Source organism: Gorilla gorilla, chromosome 9 (assembly GCF_029281585.2).
Source record: "Gorilla gorilla gorilla isolate KB3781 chromosome 9, NHGRI_mGorGor1-v2.1_pri, whole genome shotgun sequence".
NCBI classification, from domain to species: domain Eukaryota; kingdom Metazoa; phylum Chordata; class Mammalia; order Primates; family Hominidae; genus Gorilla; species Gorilla gorilla.
The window spans coordinates 136,734,235-136,751,394 of NC_073233.2; the positions used below are offsets into that span (position 1 = coordinate 136,734,235).

Sequence of the window (17,160 nt, forward strand, 5' to 3'; positions counted from 1 at the left end):
AAAATTCATCTTTTTCCACCCAGTCATTGAGAGCAAGGTTTTATGACACAGAGGATGAAGAGAGAGGCTTTTGTGGGCTGATGTCGCTGTGTTGCTGGCCTCCGGTCAGGTCACAAAGTGGAGCGCTGCATGTCGGCAGGGATGTTTGGGCTTTCAGACAGCGGAGGCATCAGAGCAGAAGCAAATATCTTCACAAAGATGTTTGGCCATATTTCTAGGACCAGGTTAAAAGCTTCACACAGAAGCTAAGTTAACATTGGTATGTCTATGAGAGGGTCATGTCCAGAAACAGCTTTCGCCTTCCAACAGAGACTTTGCAGAAAAAAATCTCCATGCTCATATTTCTCTACCTCAGGAGGCTCTCCTGGAATCTAAGAGGCCATTTAGTGTCAAATTCAGCCCCACTAAGCATCACATAATGGTGATACTGTTAAGGACATCATATATGTGAGGCTGAATTATCCACAATGGCTGGCAATGTCTTCATTCTCCAGACTGAGGCTCTGGCCTCTTTGCTTTGGCAAGAGTTGATCTCAGGACTGCCTGAAACCAGAAACTCCAGGCAAAGCTCTTTGGGTCACTCTTCTGAAAAGGAATCACAATAATAAGATCTGTTATCTTGGTACTCTGTAAAGCCAAGGTGTCAGCCTTCACGACAGTAAAAAGTTAGTTTGTCAGAACCAGGGTGTGATTGTCTGCTGATTAAGCCATCTGCCACCGCAGAAACAGACCAAGATCATCAACTGGTACACTGGTGCCGACAGCTACATTTTTACACACTGGGCCTTTGGCTGCCACCTCAAGTTTGTCTTTCCAGTAGTCAGTTCTCAGGAGGCAGACTCCAGGCACCACATTCGAGAGGGCCTCCATGCACGCTCAGGCTTCTTCTCATAGCAGGCACACCCTGCCTGAGCCCCACTCCATGCACTGACGGAGAGTCGGGGCAGGAGCTCTCACGCAGCCAGGTGTTGGGCTCTGCAAGGGGGTTTGTGTGGGGATGTGAGCCACTGGGTCAGCTCCCTGGTTCAGGCTTCTGCATTCAGGTTATAGACATATCTCTGTGTGTATTTTGGGGACTAGAGATGACCACACTGCTAAATTCTTCTTGAGTGACTTTTAGTAGGAAAAAAATATGAACCCTCACTTCAACAATGACATTGTTAAAAACACATAAAATGCACACCACTTCACCCAGCAGCATTCAGGCCTTGACTTCCCTGTGGGAACAAGCTTTTAGCCTATGCCTCATACATAAATAGGTGGGTTGTGGTCCACTCAGAGGGGACACAGGAGTGATGTAGTCTGTACCCCTCAATACCCCAGATGGAAATCTTATGCCCGGAGGCTTAATTTCGTGAAGAAGTCAGGGTAGGAGCACTGGGTTCTCTTCAGCTAGTGATATCATAAACAATAAGAAGAATTGTGTGTATGTAGCAAGTAGGAGAAAATATTGGCCAAGTTTATTCATTCAACAAATACTTACAGTCAACTAACTCTGTGTGGGGCCCTGTTCTAAGTGCTTGGATATATCAGAGAACACAACAGAGATCCCTACTCTTATGGACCTGATGTTCAGGAGGGAGGGGGATATGAACCATAAACGACAAATACAAATTAATTACTGATTAAATTATGTGATAAGTGAAAATGGAAGAGCAGAGGAAGGAGGATGAGGGAGTTGCGGGGAGGAGGGAATTAATGTGGATTTGGAAGGCTGCCCAACATGTTTCTGGGTCTGAATATTTTTGGTCTGTGACACAAATCGTATTCTTGATTGCTAACATCCACTGAGGCCACCTCTGTGCTGGGCACTATGCTGGGTGTTTACTTGGGTATCTCATTTACTCTGCAAGGCTGGCCTGGTTCTTCATACCCCTAGGGCAGAATGCAAGACTTTAGTTCTTGGCCTTCTGCATCTTCATGCTTTTTCTTTGGAGCAGAAATTGCTCTGAAAATGCTGGGTTTAACTTAAATCTTACATTGACCAGACGTCTCCTCGAGCCCCAGAGCTTACGGAGTGCTTTTGTTAAACCCCAGAGCCAATGGGCTCAGGCTGTCCTTTGTGCAGCCAGGTACCAGTGGGAAGATTTTCCATGCAAATACTTGGGAATGAAAAAGAAATGAGAGGGAGGCCTGTGGTCTTTGCTACTCTGACTCCACAGGCTGCTGGGATGGACGTTGGATGAAGACACCAGCTTAGGGCATGGCCTGTTGCTATTTATGACTCTATTACTTCACAGTGAGAGCACAGTTCAGGCTGACTGCTGGGTGGCCTCTGTGTTTCTGTCACTTCCTTTTTCACCTATGTGAGGACTGTAGCATTAATTGGGACTTCCAAAGTCCTGTTAGCCAAGCTTCTGCCATCAGATGGGCCTGTGGGCACATTGCCCCATAAAACTCTGCCTCCTTCCTAAGGCCCTGGGGCACCACAGAAAGATGGGCCTGCCAAGCCACTGCTCTGATAAGGCATGCCTTTAACCAGGCTCCATCACTCAGAGCTACAGGAAAATCCCGTGGTCATCTGCCCTCTGTTGGTGACAGGGAATTCCATCATGCATTCAGATTTTTGCATGCCTGCTCTGTCCCTGGAACTAGAATAAGAGAATAGGGAGAAAAGCCGACAAGAAGTCAACGATAACTATAGCCATGGCCATAATTTGGGCTCCAAAAGAAATAATTCTGAGTGGTTACCAGATAGCTTTCAGAGAGGGTTGAAGGCTTCAGTAGACTAATGATTGAGCAGAAAAAAATGTTTAGAAAACTTGAGACAGATTTTATCCGTGCAGTAAGTCAGAAGTCAAGTCAGAAGTTCAGATGACATGTACGATTCCTGGAATTTAGTGATTTTTTGTTTGAATGTATTACTTCTCTTCTACTTTCTGTTCTGCTCCCACTAGAATTATCTCCTTCCCCCAGGCCCTCAGATCCACCCCACATACCACCACAAGCTCATTCTTCACCACACCCTGTTTTATAGCATGGCTGCACACGCAAAACCTCCGTTAGTTCCCACCTGCAACGCCAAGGTCCCAGAGTTTGCTGAGCTACCATCAGCAAGACCTTGAACATGCCTCGGCCCTCTCTCCTCTCCCTCCACATTGCTCTGCTTCAGTGGTACAGCTCCTCCCATGGCTGTCTCTAGACCTCACCTTGACATCTCACCACCCACCTCTGCCTTGTTCCTACCTGATGCGCTCTTCCCTCTCCAAAGAGTCACCCGGCCCTAGTTCCACTCACCTCTCTGTCAACCTCCAGGAACCCTTTATGTGTCCTCCACGCCGTAGGCACATGCCCCGTGTTTCCTCACAATCACAGTTACCCTCTCATACTCACATGCAAGGACGAGGAACTTGTTTCCTATTACTTCACACCCACTCCCTGGCCATGCACACAATACAGTGCAGAAGTTGGTCCCAAATCTATTACCAGAGGCCTAAGCAGCAGCCTCCTCCTGCTCAAAGAAAAATGTTCTGCCGCTGCCAGCATTGCACTTCCTCTGCAAGACATCTCAGAAAATGCCCATCAGAGCCTTCCACCTCATTCCAAGCTTGCAAGCAAGCTGGTCTTTCATTTGTCTTGTTTGTTTTTAAGCAAGAAGAATCCCTTTAGAGGAGGAATTAGGAAAGAAAAAAAAGTCAAACAGAAACAGGAGTGGAGGTTTGTCTCTCTCTTTTGTCCCCTGCCTTGCCCTTCCTCCCTATCCCATCCCCCTCACTTTCTGTGTTGCTTTTCATGCCAGTTGCTAAAGACTGTAATTTTAAAACTGAACTGGCTTTTCCAGAGCCTTGAGGAATGTGCATCTGCACGTGGATTTTTCCACAAAAAAAGTGTCCCTGTCTTTTGGATCTTCTTAGCCAGAAACAATGAGGCCAGGCAATCAGAGTCCATCCGTCTTCCCAACTCTTACTCTAATTTGTTTGAGAGGCTCAGAAGGGGCTGAAGGGCATGGTTGTGTTTCACCCCATCAGATTCTGTTGTTTGATGAGGTTTGTGCTCCATTTGTTCGGATGGTTTTTATGGTTTGTTTGTTGTTCATGGAATAACTTTGAAGGTCATAATTCTGTATCCTCAAGCTCCTCTGCTATTCCTGCTCAATGTCTCAATGGGACTCATAGCAAGAGAAAGGGAAGGAAGAAGTTTCCAGCTAGTTAGTTAAGCAATTTCTCAACACATTTATGGAAGCATGTGGAATCTTTCAAGAAAGGGGTTACGATCACAGAAGTTCAGATTTGAGGAGTATTCTCCAAGACAATTGAGAAGCAAGCCCTTAGTCATGCCCAGGTGGGGAGCAGGTCTCCAACCTCTCATTTCCTGATCCAGCCCCTTTCCCAGCCACATTTCTGGCCTCTTCCCTTTCTCTGTGGTCATCAGCCCAGCCCTCTCCACTATCAACAGAAAAGCCCGAGAGCCCTCAGAGAGCCTGGAATGTGCTCCCACTGCTGTGATGTCATCCCACATCATCCATGTGCTGAAATCGGGGACTGGAGTCGGACCCCAGGAATGTCATGGCCATGGGCTTTGAGACACTCTTCTTATGGGCCTTTCACCCAATCCAGACCTTGCCTGCTCTTCAGAGCTGCTTGAAGGATTTTGCTACAGAACTATGGACATTTAAAAAATGTCTAACCTTGTGTCAGTTTATATTTGTAGAAAGCTTCATAAGGTGCTTTTCCATATGTTATCTCATTTGATCATTTCCACAACCCCATAAGGTAGATAAAACATAAATTTTTATTTCCATGTTAAAATTGAAGCCCAGAGGAGACTTTTGATTCATCCCAGGTTTCACAACAGATAGTGTCAGGAAGAGAACTTGAACCAATCCTCCGACTTCACATTCAGGTTCTTCCCATTACTTTGGCTCCCAGATAAGACTATAATCTTCTCAAAGTCAGAGTGTTAATGTTCCAACCCCAGGGGGTGAGTACACTTCCAGAATTTAGGGATGCTTTAAAAGCCATTGCTGAATTGAATTTTATTTCTCCTGATCACTACAGATAATGCTCATGCAACTTTTCTGAGAAGCAGGCAATGCTAATGTACCCCATTTGTTATTGTTCATTAGACCCTTCTTATGACTCAGTCAGAAGAGGAGCTTGGGGCAATAACATGAATTCTGGCCTCAACAAAAGTAAGTAAATGTTTTATAGTTCTTTGGAGGAAAGCATGTTTCTGAGGACAGGGTTGGAGAACAGGATCATGAGATACAGGAGAGCAGCAAGCATTTGTTTCCCTGCTTTTTGAGTAGACATCAAAATTATTTGCCAGTTTAGGACCTTTCCATGATACCAGTCCTTGAAAGATGATATGGGATTTTCGTTCAGATTTTTGAGTTTTGTTTTATTGCGCTCGGTTTTAGAACATGGGAAATTTGAAGGTTTTCTTGAGACAAGGTTCTGTACCAATGAATGGTCACTGTCACTGGGTTTGGCTTCTGTTATTTAAATCAAGATAATGACTCTCTATAACTTTGCTCCCGTAACTGTTGAGGCTAAGTCGTACCAATTTCCCCATGCCCCTTGATATTGGGTAGATTTCCTCATATCATCATCTCACCACTTGGTGGAGAAATTGATGTCTCAGAACCCTGCCATCTCCTCAACAGGTTATCTTCTGTCCCTGATGAGGAGATGCCGGGGGGTCTGGGACATCAGGTTCTCCACCAAGTGGTGAGATGATGACATGCCAAAGTCTACCCAATATCCCCCAGTAAGAGAATAAGGGGCAAGAATGACTCATGAACTCCTGTACCAGAAATCAAACTTGCCATGCCTAGGAAGCAAAATATGAAGCACATGAACAGGTGGTAAAGGGAATTCTTTCAAGAAAGAGGTTGGGGTTACAAATTAATGCCCAAACAATAACCAAGACCCCTTCTAATTATGTGTATTAATTATTTACTTACTCTGCACATGACATTTGGCAATATAAGATTCACAAAGATGAATCAGACATGCAGTGGTCCCATAAGCGGGAGAGAGAAATCAAGCACACACAGAACTCCTTTCATCTGGTTGGTATCAAGGAAGGCTTTGTGGACCTGGTAGCACTTAAGTTAGCTCTGGAAGGAGAGGCAGGATTTGGACCTGTGGCGATATGGGCTGGGGAAGACATGAGCTTGGCATGTCTGACAGTCAGTGAGGACCTCAGGTTCCTGGAGCTTAGGATGTGTGATGCAGAAGAAGTCTGGAAAGGTAAGAAACAGAATTGTAAATGATGCTATGAAGATATGCCTTAGTTCTTTAGGCAATGAAGAGTCACTAAGGTTTTGAACACTGGCGTGTATGGTGGGTTGTGGGGAGACAGAAGAGTAATGAGGACACCAGTCAGACTAAGCCAGAAACCATGCAAGAAGCAATACAGATCTGTGATGCAGAAGTGATCATGGGAATGGAAGAGGTGTGTGAGAGATACCAAGGAGGAAACTCACAAGACAGGGACACCAGGAAGCAGCTGATCTTTGCTCAGATGTCACTTTCTCAGTAAGGACTTCTCTAACTTTCCGATTTGAAAATGAAATCCACAGCCTCAGTACCATCAGTGATGCTATACTGTTAGTTTACCTTTTAAAAATTTGAAAATGAAAAGGTGACATTTAAGCAAAGACAATACTTTAAGAATTTAAAAATGTGTTTATTATTGTCTCTCCCATTGGAATGCAACTTCTACCAGGAACTGCTTGTTCATTCCTGAATCTCCAGCCTGGAGAACAGGGCCAGCACATAGTAGATTCTAGGTAAATGTTTCTAACACAAGATGAACAAATGAGTCAGTGGAGAGTGGGCGAAGGAATGAGTGAGAAAGCACATCTGTCAAGACGTCTTGCTCCCCTCGGGGAGCTGGGTCCTACTCACTGCATTTCTTTCCCTCTTGCCACAGGTCCTCCCCTTGGAGGGGCACAAACGATCAGTAAGAATACAGAGCAACGGCCCCAGCCAGGTACCTGCCCGGGATATGTAATCTCTCCTTCGCTTCCTGCACAGTTGTTGATTTCACATGGTCAACTGATAGAGGGTTTAAACAATATACCACATATGTTCTCTCTTATTTCTCTCAAAGAGGGTCTATCTTTGACCCTAATAGTCCCGTGAATGAAGTAACAGGTACTGAAATCAAGTGGAGACTTGTTAAATATCAAAGGTGAAAGAACTTGAAGATGAACTATTCCAATGCTTTATTTTGTTCAATAAAGAAACTGAGGCCCAGGGAGGTGAAGTGACTTGCTAAAAACCATACAGCTGGTTAATGAAAGAAATAGGGCTATAATCCCAGATCCCCCAAATTCCTGTCCAAGCCTTTTATGCTTCACCAAACCTTACTTTCAGAAATATCCCCATCCTGTGATGGGTTGGCTTAACAATTAAGGCAGAGGAACTTTGAAAGCTATGGACCTGGAGACTCCGTATTGGAGAGGAACTTGGAGATTTCTGGGTCTATCCTACCCTCACCTCTACCTTACTTGTGCTTGTAGTAAAACAGGGCATTGACTTTCTAGCTGGGCTCAGTTCCACTATCTGACCCAAAGTCTGCCTCCTGGAATTTCCACTCAAGCTTTTCCTTCTGGAGAAGCCTTCCTCCTGCTTCCTCCGAAATCCTTTGCATATCTGAAGACAGCTGCTGTGCCCAAGCCCCAGCTCCTCTCTCTATCTTCTTATGTGATGCAGCTGAGATGAAGTTCTGAACAAGTCATTTGCTTTGGGGTAGGCAAACATTGTTCCCCATCTCCACAGAAGGCAGAGCAGCAGAAAATCAACTGACATTTCACCTGGAAGGTTAAGAAAAAATTTGCTGACTGTGGATCATAAGTCAGATGTAGAGAGTTTTAAAGACTGTCCAATAACAACAAAATTATGCATTAGTCATCACCTGCCAAAAATAGTTATCATATTAATGGTGTGGATGAGAAAAGATGGTCTCAATGGGCCTGAGGACTTTTGAAGTTAATTTATGGTTCTAAGTAGAAACCCAAAAATCATATTGATTTTTTAAAATTGCAATTATAGTTGAAAAATAGCAAAATTGTACAAAATACATGACAATTTTGCCAAGTCGAGACCCAGCTCTCTACCATGATTTCCTCAACTAACAAAAAAGGAGATAAACCTCTCACCTAAACCAATATTGCAAAGACTTTTTCATGGCTAAATAAACACATACGATTTGAGGAAAGTGAGATTTTAAGAATAGTCATTTTATAGCTAAAATGTACACTCTGGTTTGTGCTGACATTTCTGGCTTGTGTGACATTTCAAATCACAGAGTGTTAAACTAGAAGAAAACTGAGGAATCCAGTAGCCCAACCCACTCATTTGTCAGATGAGAAAACTGATTCCCAGAAATTGTCCAACAAGTTATTTGTTTGTCACATAGCTGCTGCTGAAACCCAGGCTGCTTGGTTTCTAGGCATGTGTTTTTCATGCTACATTTTAAAAAAAAAAACAGGTTAATAATGTTGTTAGTATTAGGTAGAGTTATTAAAGACCAGTAACCATGAGACCTGCTTTAAGCCCATGGAGTCAGCTGTCCGTTGTATCATTGAATATTATCCAGTTCCTTTCCAAATGTTTTCTTTGTTTTGCTTTGGGTAATGACAACATAATCTGCACATTTTAGATGCCAAAATAAGAAAAAGTAATCCTGTTCCTATTCTTTGTTCTTTCTATAATTATTGAGATGAAGACCACAAATGTCATCAAGATCTTTGAGATCTGCAAATAAAAGCAGTAAAGTTTTCTGAAATCAGTCTTTCCTGTGATCTTGAAATAAAAGTATAAACCCTTATGGTTTTCTTATGTTGGTACGGTTGTCATATTTTTAAAAACACTGAAGCAAATTTCCTTTTTTATTTCCTTAGATCCGTATCAGATCCTGGGCCCGACCAGCAGTCGCCTAGCCAACCCTGGTGAGTTTACCTTGGCCTGCAAGCCTTTTTTGCCAGAATGTTTCGTAGCTTTGTGAAATCACAGAGACTTCTGTCCTAAGTCCAGACACCTGAGTGGGGAGTAACATGCACCTCTTTCCTTGAAATGTTCAATGTCTGTTTCTGGAGCATGTGAACAACAGGTCAGGGCTTGTTATGAGGTGTCAAGGTTGGTTAGCTGAGGATACTTCTAGGAATAAACACATCAGCGCTGCACATGTGCACCTAGGTGTAGATAAGTAATAAGTGGCACAGGTAGGTAGGCGTTTCAATCAGAGAAAATGGGCAAGAAAGAAAAGAAGACAACTCCACTCAGCTCTCAGTTGTCTCCCGCATGCCAGGCACAAGTTCATAAATATTCCAAAGTGTTTTATTTGTGATTTTAGAAAGTGTTGCCAAGTAATCTGGCCTTATAAAAGAGATGTGTCCCGGAAAAGTTGCAGATATAGTCAATTTGACCTTGTACCTTAAAGATTTAGTATCAAAAATAACTCTCAAGAGGGTCCTTCTAAACCAAGTCCATCGAGATTGGGAGCTAGCAGGCCCTTGCTGTAGTGTGGCCCACTCACCTTCCCACCCCAGGGACTCTGCCTACCCATTCCTTAGTGCCTGGTCATTACTGCCAGAGGAGAAAGCAGCCACCCAGCATATTCTGGGTATTTTTCTCTCTGCACAAGTTCTCTGTAGAACTTAGAGCTGCAAGCCAAGCTCTAGGACCTGCCAAGGGCCAATCCAGGTCCTGTCCATCCAAAAGCTAAAGCTCATGGTGCAGCTTCTCCCAATGACTCCCACAGTCATGCCTTGCCCCTGACTTTTTATTGCTGACAGGGAATTCCCTGGGGGACATGACCACTAATTAGAGATCAGTCAGTGATTCAGGCCTTTCTAGATGAAGAGATTCAAAAGCCTTGCCAAAGGGATTGAGGGGGGATATGGCTCGCCCAAGATCACACAGCTAGTTCTGGGCAGAGTTTGCACCTCACTTCCCACATTCCATTTACCAGGCCTTGGGGCAAAGCATCTTAGGATCTAACCTCGCTTATTATACCCATCTCCAAGGCAAGCAGAAAGGCAAATCAACAATGACATAAGAAGGGCTTGTCAAGTCGATCCCAATGTCGAAGGAAACAAAAGGTTTCTTTAAAAGGATGAGAAGCTCCCTGCATTTAGGGAACTGGGTTCTGCCTTCTCTGGGCTGAGGTGTTCTGTTCTCTCCCATTTGCCTCACGGCCTGCAGGAAGCGGGCAGATCCAGCTGTGGCAATTCCTCCTGGAGCTGCTCTCCGACAGCGCCAACGCCAGCTGTATCACCTGGGAGGGGACCAACGGGGAGTTCAAAATGACGGACCCCGATGAGGTGGCCAGGCGCTGGGGCGAGCGGAAAAGCAAGCCCAACATGAATTACGACAAGCTGAGCCGGGCCCTCCGTTATTACTATGATAAAAACATTATGACCAAAGTGCACGGCAAAAGATATGCTTACAAATTTGACTTCCACGGCATTGCCCAGGCTCTGCAGCCACATCCAACCGAGTCGTCCATGTACAAGTACCCTTCTGACATCTCCTACATGCCTTCCTACCATGCCCACCAGCAGAAGGTGAACTTTGTCCCTCCCCATCCATCCTCCATGCCTGTCACTTCCTCCAGCTTCTTTGGAGCCGCATCACAATACTGGACCTCCCCCACGGGGGGAATCTACCCCAACCCCAACGTCCCCCGCCATCCTAACACCCACGTGCCTTCACACTTAGGCAGCTACTACTAGAAGCTTACTCATCGGTGGCCTTCTAGCTGAAGCCCATCCTGCACACTTACTGGATGCTTTGGACTCAACAGGACATATGTGGCCTTGAAGGGAAGACAAAACTGGATGTTCTTTCTTGTTGGATAGAACCTTTGTATTTGTTCTTTAAAAACATTTTTTTAATATTGGTAACTTTTGCTTCCTCTACCTGAACAAAGAGATGAATAATTCCATGGGCCAGTATGCCAGTTTGAATTCTCAGTCTCCTAGCATCTTGTGAGTTGCATATTAAGATTACTGGAATGGTTAAGTCATGGTTCTGAGAAAGAAGCTGTACGTTTTCTTTACGTTTTTATGACCAAAGCAGTTTCTTGTCAATACACGGGGTCAGTATGACACAGAATCATGGACTTAACCCGTCATGTTCTGGTTTGAGATTTAGTGACAATAGAGGTGGGAAGCTTATAATCTAATTTTAGGAGGACCAAATTCAGTGGATGGCAACTGGAACATTGATTGTAAGGCCAGTGAAGTTTTCACCCAACTGGAATTTGATGGAAAGAAGTTTTGTGTGTTTAAGACACCAAGGGCATTGCAGAATCCCTCTCAGTGGACAGTATGCACTCAGCTGACCACTCTCTCTAGAAATAGTCAAGATATGAACTAAGAAATTTTAATGCAAATACATACATTCCTGAAAGACGGGGAATTAAATTGCTAATTTTTTTTTTTTTTAATGATGACAGTGGTCCCAGAACTTGGAAAAGTTGTAGGGATTTCTAAACTCAAGCAGATTCGCAAGCGCTGTGCGCTTGTCAGACCATCAGACCAGGGTCAACCAATCAGAAGGCAACTTACTGTATAAATTATGCAGAGTTATTTTCCTATATCTCACAGTATTAAAAATAAATAATTAAAAATTAAGAATAAATAAACGAGTTGACCTCGGTCACAAAAGCAGTTTTACTATCAAATCAATCGCTGTTATTTTTTTTAATGTAATTTGTACATCTTTTATCAATCTGTACATTTGGGCTGTCTGTATGTTTTTATAGCTGGTTTTTAAAAAGCATAACATGACTATAGCTGAAAAGGAAACAGGGCTGTTTAAGTCACTGACTTATGAGAAAGCAAAGCACTGGTACAGGTATTTAACAGGCATACACAAGCAAGGAAAGATAATCCATTTAGATCTTTAATGCTTTGGAAATGCGTGTAACAGTACTGCAATAATCACAGCTCTGGGAAAAACAACGAAACTTTCCCTTGTGGAGAGGAGGGATTTTCCTGCTCTATATAAGCAACATATTTTTAGACATTAAAATATATATAATTTTGCAGGTAATTGTTGACTTTTTTAACTATATTAAGTGTTAAGCTGACAACTGTCAATGAAGACCATGTTGTAAAATAATTTGACTAAATAAATGGTTCCTTCTCTCAGTGCTGAGGACAGTTTTCTTATTTACCGCCCCCGTTAGGTCAAAGGGTTTTCCCTGGGGAACTTTCCTATTTACTTCTTGCACTATCAAGAATTTTTCAAATGTACATACTGCAGTACAGCAGAAGGTAAAAAATCAGTGTGGTTTTTCATTGTTGTTGATGATGTTTGTAGTGTTTTTGTGTGTGTGTTATTTAAATCTTCCTCCAACCTAAAAGGGTTTTATAAAACAGCAGCTAAGGCCATGGATAAACCTGTATGTAAGGACTGGAGCAAAGCGAGCTGGTCTATCCAGACTTGTCTGTGAGATTTAACTCTGCAGCCTCCCCTGGGCACTTCAGACCCAGATGGCCACCTTCTGCCACTCCAGCAAAGAATAAGCGCCCTGCTTCCTTCAGGTCTCAGACCAGGACTTTATGGCTCATGCAGATTTTTAAGGTCATTTTTCTTCCCAAGGAAGAAACTTGCCTCCAATTCCTTCACTATTAGGTAGCTTGTTTTCATTTTCTCTATTTTACAATGAAAAGAGTGAGACCTGGGAAGTCCTTGATTTGCAAGGAATTAGACTCACAGCATTGGTAACCCTAGAACCTTCTTAGGGTAACACTAAGTACCTTCTAGACAACATGTCTACCTAAATGAAATGGGATGTGTTTCAGAACATTTGTCTCCAGTTTTTTTTTAATCTTGCACCCTGCCATTTAAAAAGATGTGTAAAGCACATATTCTCAACATATGCATGTTGATTTATAAATCATATATACAAACTGTTACATTATTCTTCATATTAGAAAACAAATACAAAATAGAACATTTTAAATGGTGATATAAAAATAAATTGAAACTGAAATTCTACTGTTTTTCTCCTATTTTCTCTATATTGAATATCCTCTGCTATTAACTCTCAAAACAAAGAAGTTGGTCTTTAGTGAAAAAAGTGTATGCATGTACTGGATTTCTAGTGACTTCCAAGAAAGGAGAAAATTAAAACTTGGTATTAGTGGCCCAAGCATAGAAAGAGGAATGATGAAGGCCAGGTATGTTTAAGAACCAACTAGCTGAATTCTTTGGCAGATCTCCATCTTAGCCACGCAATTTCCCCATCAATTTTGAAATCTGCAAAGTATTCATTAGGGAAAATGGAGGCATATATTTCTGAGTGCTGTAAGAAGATGCTCAGCCCGTTAGTTCATTCTTTTAAAGGTTTTCTTTATGTGTCCTACTCAAACACTGGCTCAGGCTCATCTTCTCTACAGAGTCATAGAGCTTTAGCCAAATCTCGCCCCCTGAATATGTTCCACAGTGATTTGTCCTATGCCTCAGAAGCTGGCCCACTGGCTGACAGGACTGGGGCACCATTTTCTCCTCATAAGCATTTGTACAGAGGGGGGACTGGCATTTAGTCCCCTGCAATGCCCAGATTGAACGTTTGCTAGCTGGCTCCAGGGCATGCAGCGGACTAGTCCCAGAGGACAAACAGAATCTTTGCCCTCCTGGCTGCTAGTCCAGTCTTTTCCCTGCTGGATCATTCTGTGCCTGTGCCATGAGGTTTCTGCCATCTAACAAACAGTGCCAGCCAAGCAAAGCGGGCATGCAGGCCTGCAAGTGGTTCTCATGGAAGCTGTTCCTCCCCACAGTTTGGGACACTGACCAACAGTCCTTTAGCAGGAGGTCATCTTAGTACATTTGGTCTGCTATAACAAACTACCATAGACTGGGTGGCTCATAAAAACAGGACTTTATTTCTCACGGTTCTGGAGGCTGGGAAGTCCAAGATCAAGGTGCCAGCAGATTCAGTGTCTGGTGAGGGCCCTTGCCTTGGTTTATAGAGGGAACCTTCTCACTGTGTGCTGATATGGTGTAAGGGGCAAGGGAATGCTCTGGGGTCTCTTTCATAAGGGAATTAATCCCACTCTTGAGTGCTCCACCCTCATGCCCTAATCACCTCCAAATACCTTCACATTGGGGATTAGGTTTCAGCATATGAATTTGGGAGAAGGGACAGACACAGTCAGTCTATAGCAGAGGTCATCTTTTTTCAGTGTCGAAAAATGTTGTTAAGTCACACACAAAGGAAGTTCTATTTTATTTTATTTTATTTTATTTTATTTTATTTTGTGGAGATAGGGTATCTCTATGTTGCCCAGGCAGGTCTCAAACTCCTGGCTTCAAGCAATCCTTCCACCTCAACCTCCCAAAGTGTTGGGATTACTGGCGTGAGCCACCACACTGGGCCTATTTTCAATATCTGTTATTTTAAAACATTTTTAATAGTCAACAGCCACTAGAAAATGTAATGACACTTAAAAAGATTGTTATTTTACTTAACCAATAACATCTGCATGCAAGTGAGCAATGAACATACACAATGGGAAATGGATTAAGAGGTTCTCAGATAAGGTTTGCTAGTTTAGACCAAATGAGATCAGGAGGTTCTAGAACACAAGGGAGGAAAGGACCATCTGTCCACCCCAAGCCAAGTTACTGCCAACCCAAGGCAATGCTTAGTGGAGAAATAAAAAACTGAACAAAATGCAGTACTTCATATGAGAGGTGGTTTCTGTGGACTTGGTTTCTTACCGTATTTCCTCTAATATCTGTTCATTACAAGCATCGTGTAAACGTGTTGCCTTAAAAACTCTTGAAAAGGTGTCCTTTGGGGGAATGTGCTTGGGGGAAGCAACCCTTAAGCATGGCTGTTTGCTGCCCAGCCCCACTCCCACACCTTGCTCAGAAGTTCCTCCACCATCAACAGCACCACTGAGCTTGTGTCCAGAAGGCCCTCAGGAGGTCGAGGTAAGAGGATGCTTTGTATCAATGGGGGCAGGGATGGGAGAGGTAATAAGAACCGGGATGGGGGCCAGGGGAGTGACTGGGTTCTGGTGAACACACAGAAGCTTTGCTGTTATTCAGGAAGGAATGCAGGTTTTGCAGAAAGCACATTGGGTATTTCATCACGTAGAAAGCTACTGAAACTGACACTACACGCCTTCAGCCAGGGAGTCCCGCTAAGGGATTATGAAAGGCTGGCTGATTCCAAAACTACAAATCCCAGGCTCCCTCGGGGGATGGACACTTGTGAGAGGAAGTGGGTTAGCCAGTCAAACCTCCAGGGTTTCAGCCAGTTGAGAAAGGATAGGGAGGGAAGTTTTAAAAGGAATCTGGGCCCACAAGCCTGGGATCTGTCTCTCTCTCTCAGTCTGATGCGGCCTCCTGTCTAATTGTTTCAGTCTGTCCGAGCTGGTAAATCCCTAAGCACATAGTCAATTTACACTCAGCTTAAAAGCTCTAGAGGGAGACAGGAAAAATTTCCAGTGAGACCACTCACTCAGCTACAACTGCTAGATTAACCTTCTGCATTTTAACTGAGTTAACTCGTATGTTTTCTTAGTGGGAGGAAAGAGGCAATTTGAATAGACAAATGAAAATGAATATAATGCCAGAAACCCTGGGTTCAAATGCTGGCCCTTCCACCTACTGGGTAACTTGTCTTCATCGATTAACTAGGACCTGAGTTATACCTCCTGCATGAGTTTCTGTGAGGCGTTGGACGACAGTGTGGAAAACCCATTGTAGACTGCTGTACAGGAGGTTTATGGATAATCATCATTATCTGCTAGTATTGGCTAGTATTTTTCAAGAACATTCATTAAGTCCTTGGTAGCTGGTGGGCACCCTGTTTGGGGAGTTCAGTGCAGGGTCATTTTTGTTTTGTGGTCAGAAAGACATTTTCCAAATGGGTGCAAAGTAGGAATAAGTTGGGTTTTCCAGAGAGCCTTTGCATTTTCCCCATCCACAGCCCTCCCAGTGCCCCACTTGGGCTTTTGCCCTTCCTTGGCTCTATGTGTGCACCTAAAGCCAGGGGAGCGTGTGGCCAAGCTGCAGGATGTTACAAATAAAATGAGATTTTATAAAGGAATGCTAAAAATGTGCTTTGACAGAAATGTTGGATGGGATTTTTCGATCGGCTAAGAAATAGAGGTTGGGAGCTGGGATTTTATGCCCGGCAAGCTCGGAGCTTGATTTTTCCATCTATAAAATGAGGATGATTTAATAACTATACAAGAGTATCACTGGAGTTAAGTAAGATAATGTACATAAAAATGCTCTGTATGTTGAAAAGAACTAGGAAACTGCAATATTTCCTAGGTATTATTGCCAAGGTCTTACTGTCCTCATTGAGAGGCAACTCCTCTTTACCTTCAAAACTCTGTACAGGTCTCTGTTCCTCTCTGATCTAAGATAGAGTGAAGCCACACCTATTCTATTCTATTCTATTCTATTCTATTCTATTCTATTCTATTCTATTCTATTCTATTCTATTCTATTCTATTCTATTCTGTATTGTGAATATACATTGTGATTTTTTTAAAAACTGTAAAATCTTGAAATAGTCACAAACTTCCAGAAATTTAGAACAGTACGACGAACAATTTTTAGTGAATCATTTAAGAGAAATTTGCCAACCATGCTTCATCAACCCCAAATGCTTAAGGGTATATTTCATTTAAACAACAACCTTTTCCTACATAGTCCAGTATAATCAAGAGAATCGAATAACTAATGCAAGCGGATTACTCCTATGTAATCCCGAGGCACCATGCACTGTTGGCTGATTGTCACCACTGCAGTCTTTTGGAGCAAAAGGTTCCCATTCTGAAACACTGATTGTGTATAGCTGTCATCTACCATTAGTCTCCCTCGGTCTTTCAGGTCTGTGACAATTTTGAATATGACAGATCAGGTATTCTGTAGAATGTTCCCCAATTTGGGATTGCTGGTATCTCTTCGCAATTAGATTGAGCCGAGGCTTTTCTGAGAGGACCATCGCAGAAGTCATGCTGCCTTCCTCTCCTGTATTCCATTGCGTGGTACATCATTTCAATGTATCCCATTATTGATGAAGTTCACTCTTTGTTTAAGGTGGTGTCTCCCAGCCTTCTCCTTTGAAAAGTTATTCCTTTACCCTTTGCAATTAATAAGTATTTTGCGGAGGTTTACTTTCAAAATATGTAAATATCCCATTCAACATCAAATTTCAAAGTATTCATTC

At 43.1% G+C, this 17,160-nt stretch overlaps 1 protein-coding gene across 2 annotated transcripts in view; it reads left to right on the forward strand.

The window, feature by feature from the left end:
* Positions 1-12,109, forward strand: part of FLI1 (Fli-1 proto-oncogene, ETS transcription factor) — a 120,012-nt gene extending 107,903 nt beyond the window's left edge. For both annotated transcript variants that reach the window (XM_063693670.1, XM_004052416.5), the window contains exons 6-9: positions 5,066-5,131; positions 6,880-6,939; positions 8,855-8,902; positions 10,158-12,109. In XM_063693670.1, the coding sequence (XP_063549740.1) occupies positions 5,066-5,131; positions 6,880-6,939; positions 8,855-8,902; positions 10,158-10,687 (704 nt within the window). In that variant the 3' untranslated portion in view covers positions 10,688-12,109. The remainder of the gene's footprint in view (positions 1-5,065; positions 5,132-6,879; positions 6,940-8,854; positions 8,903-10,157) is intronic.
* Positions 12,110-17,160: the final 5,051 nt, after the last annotated feature.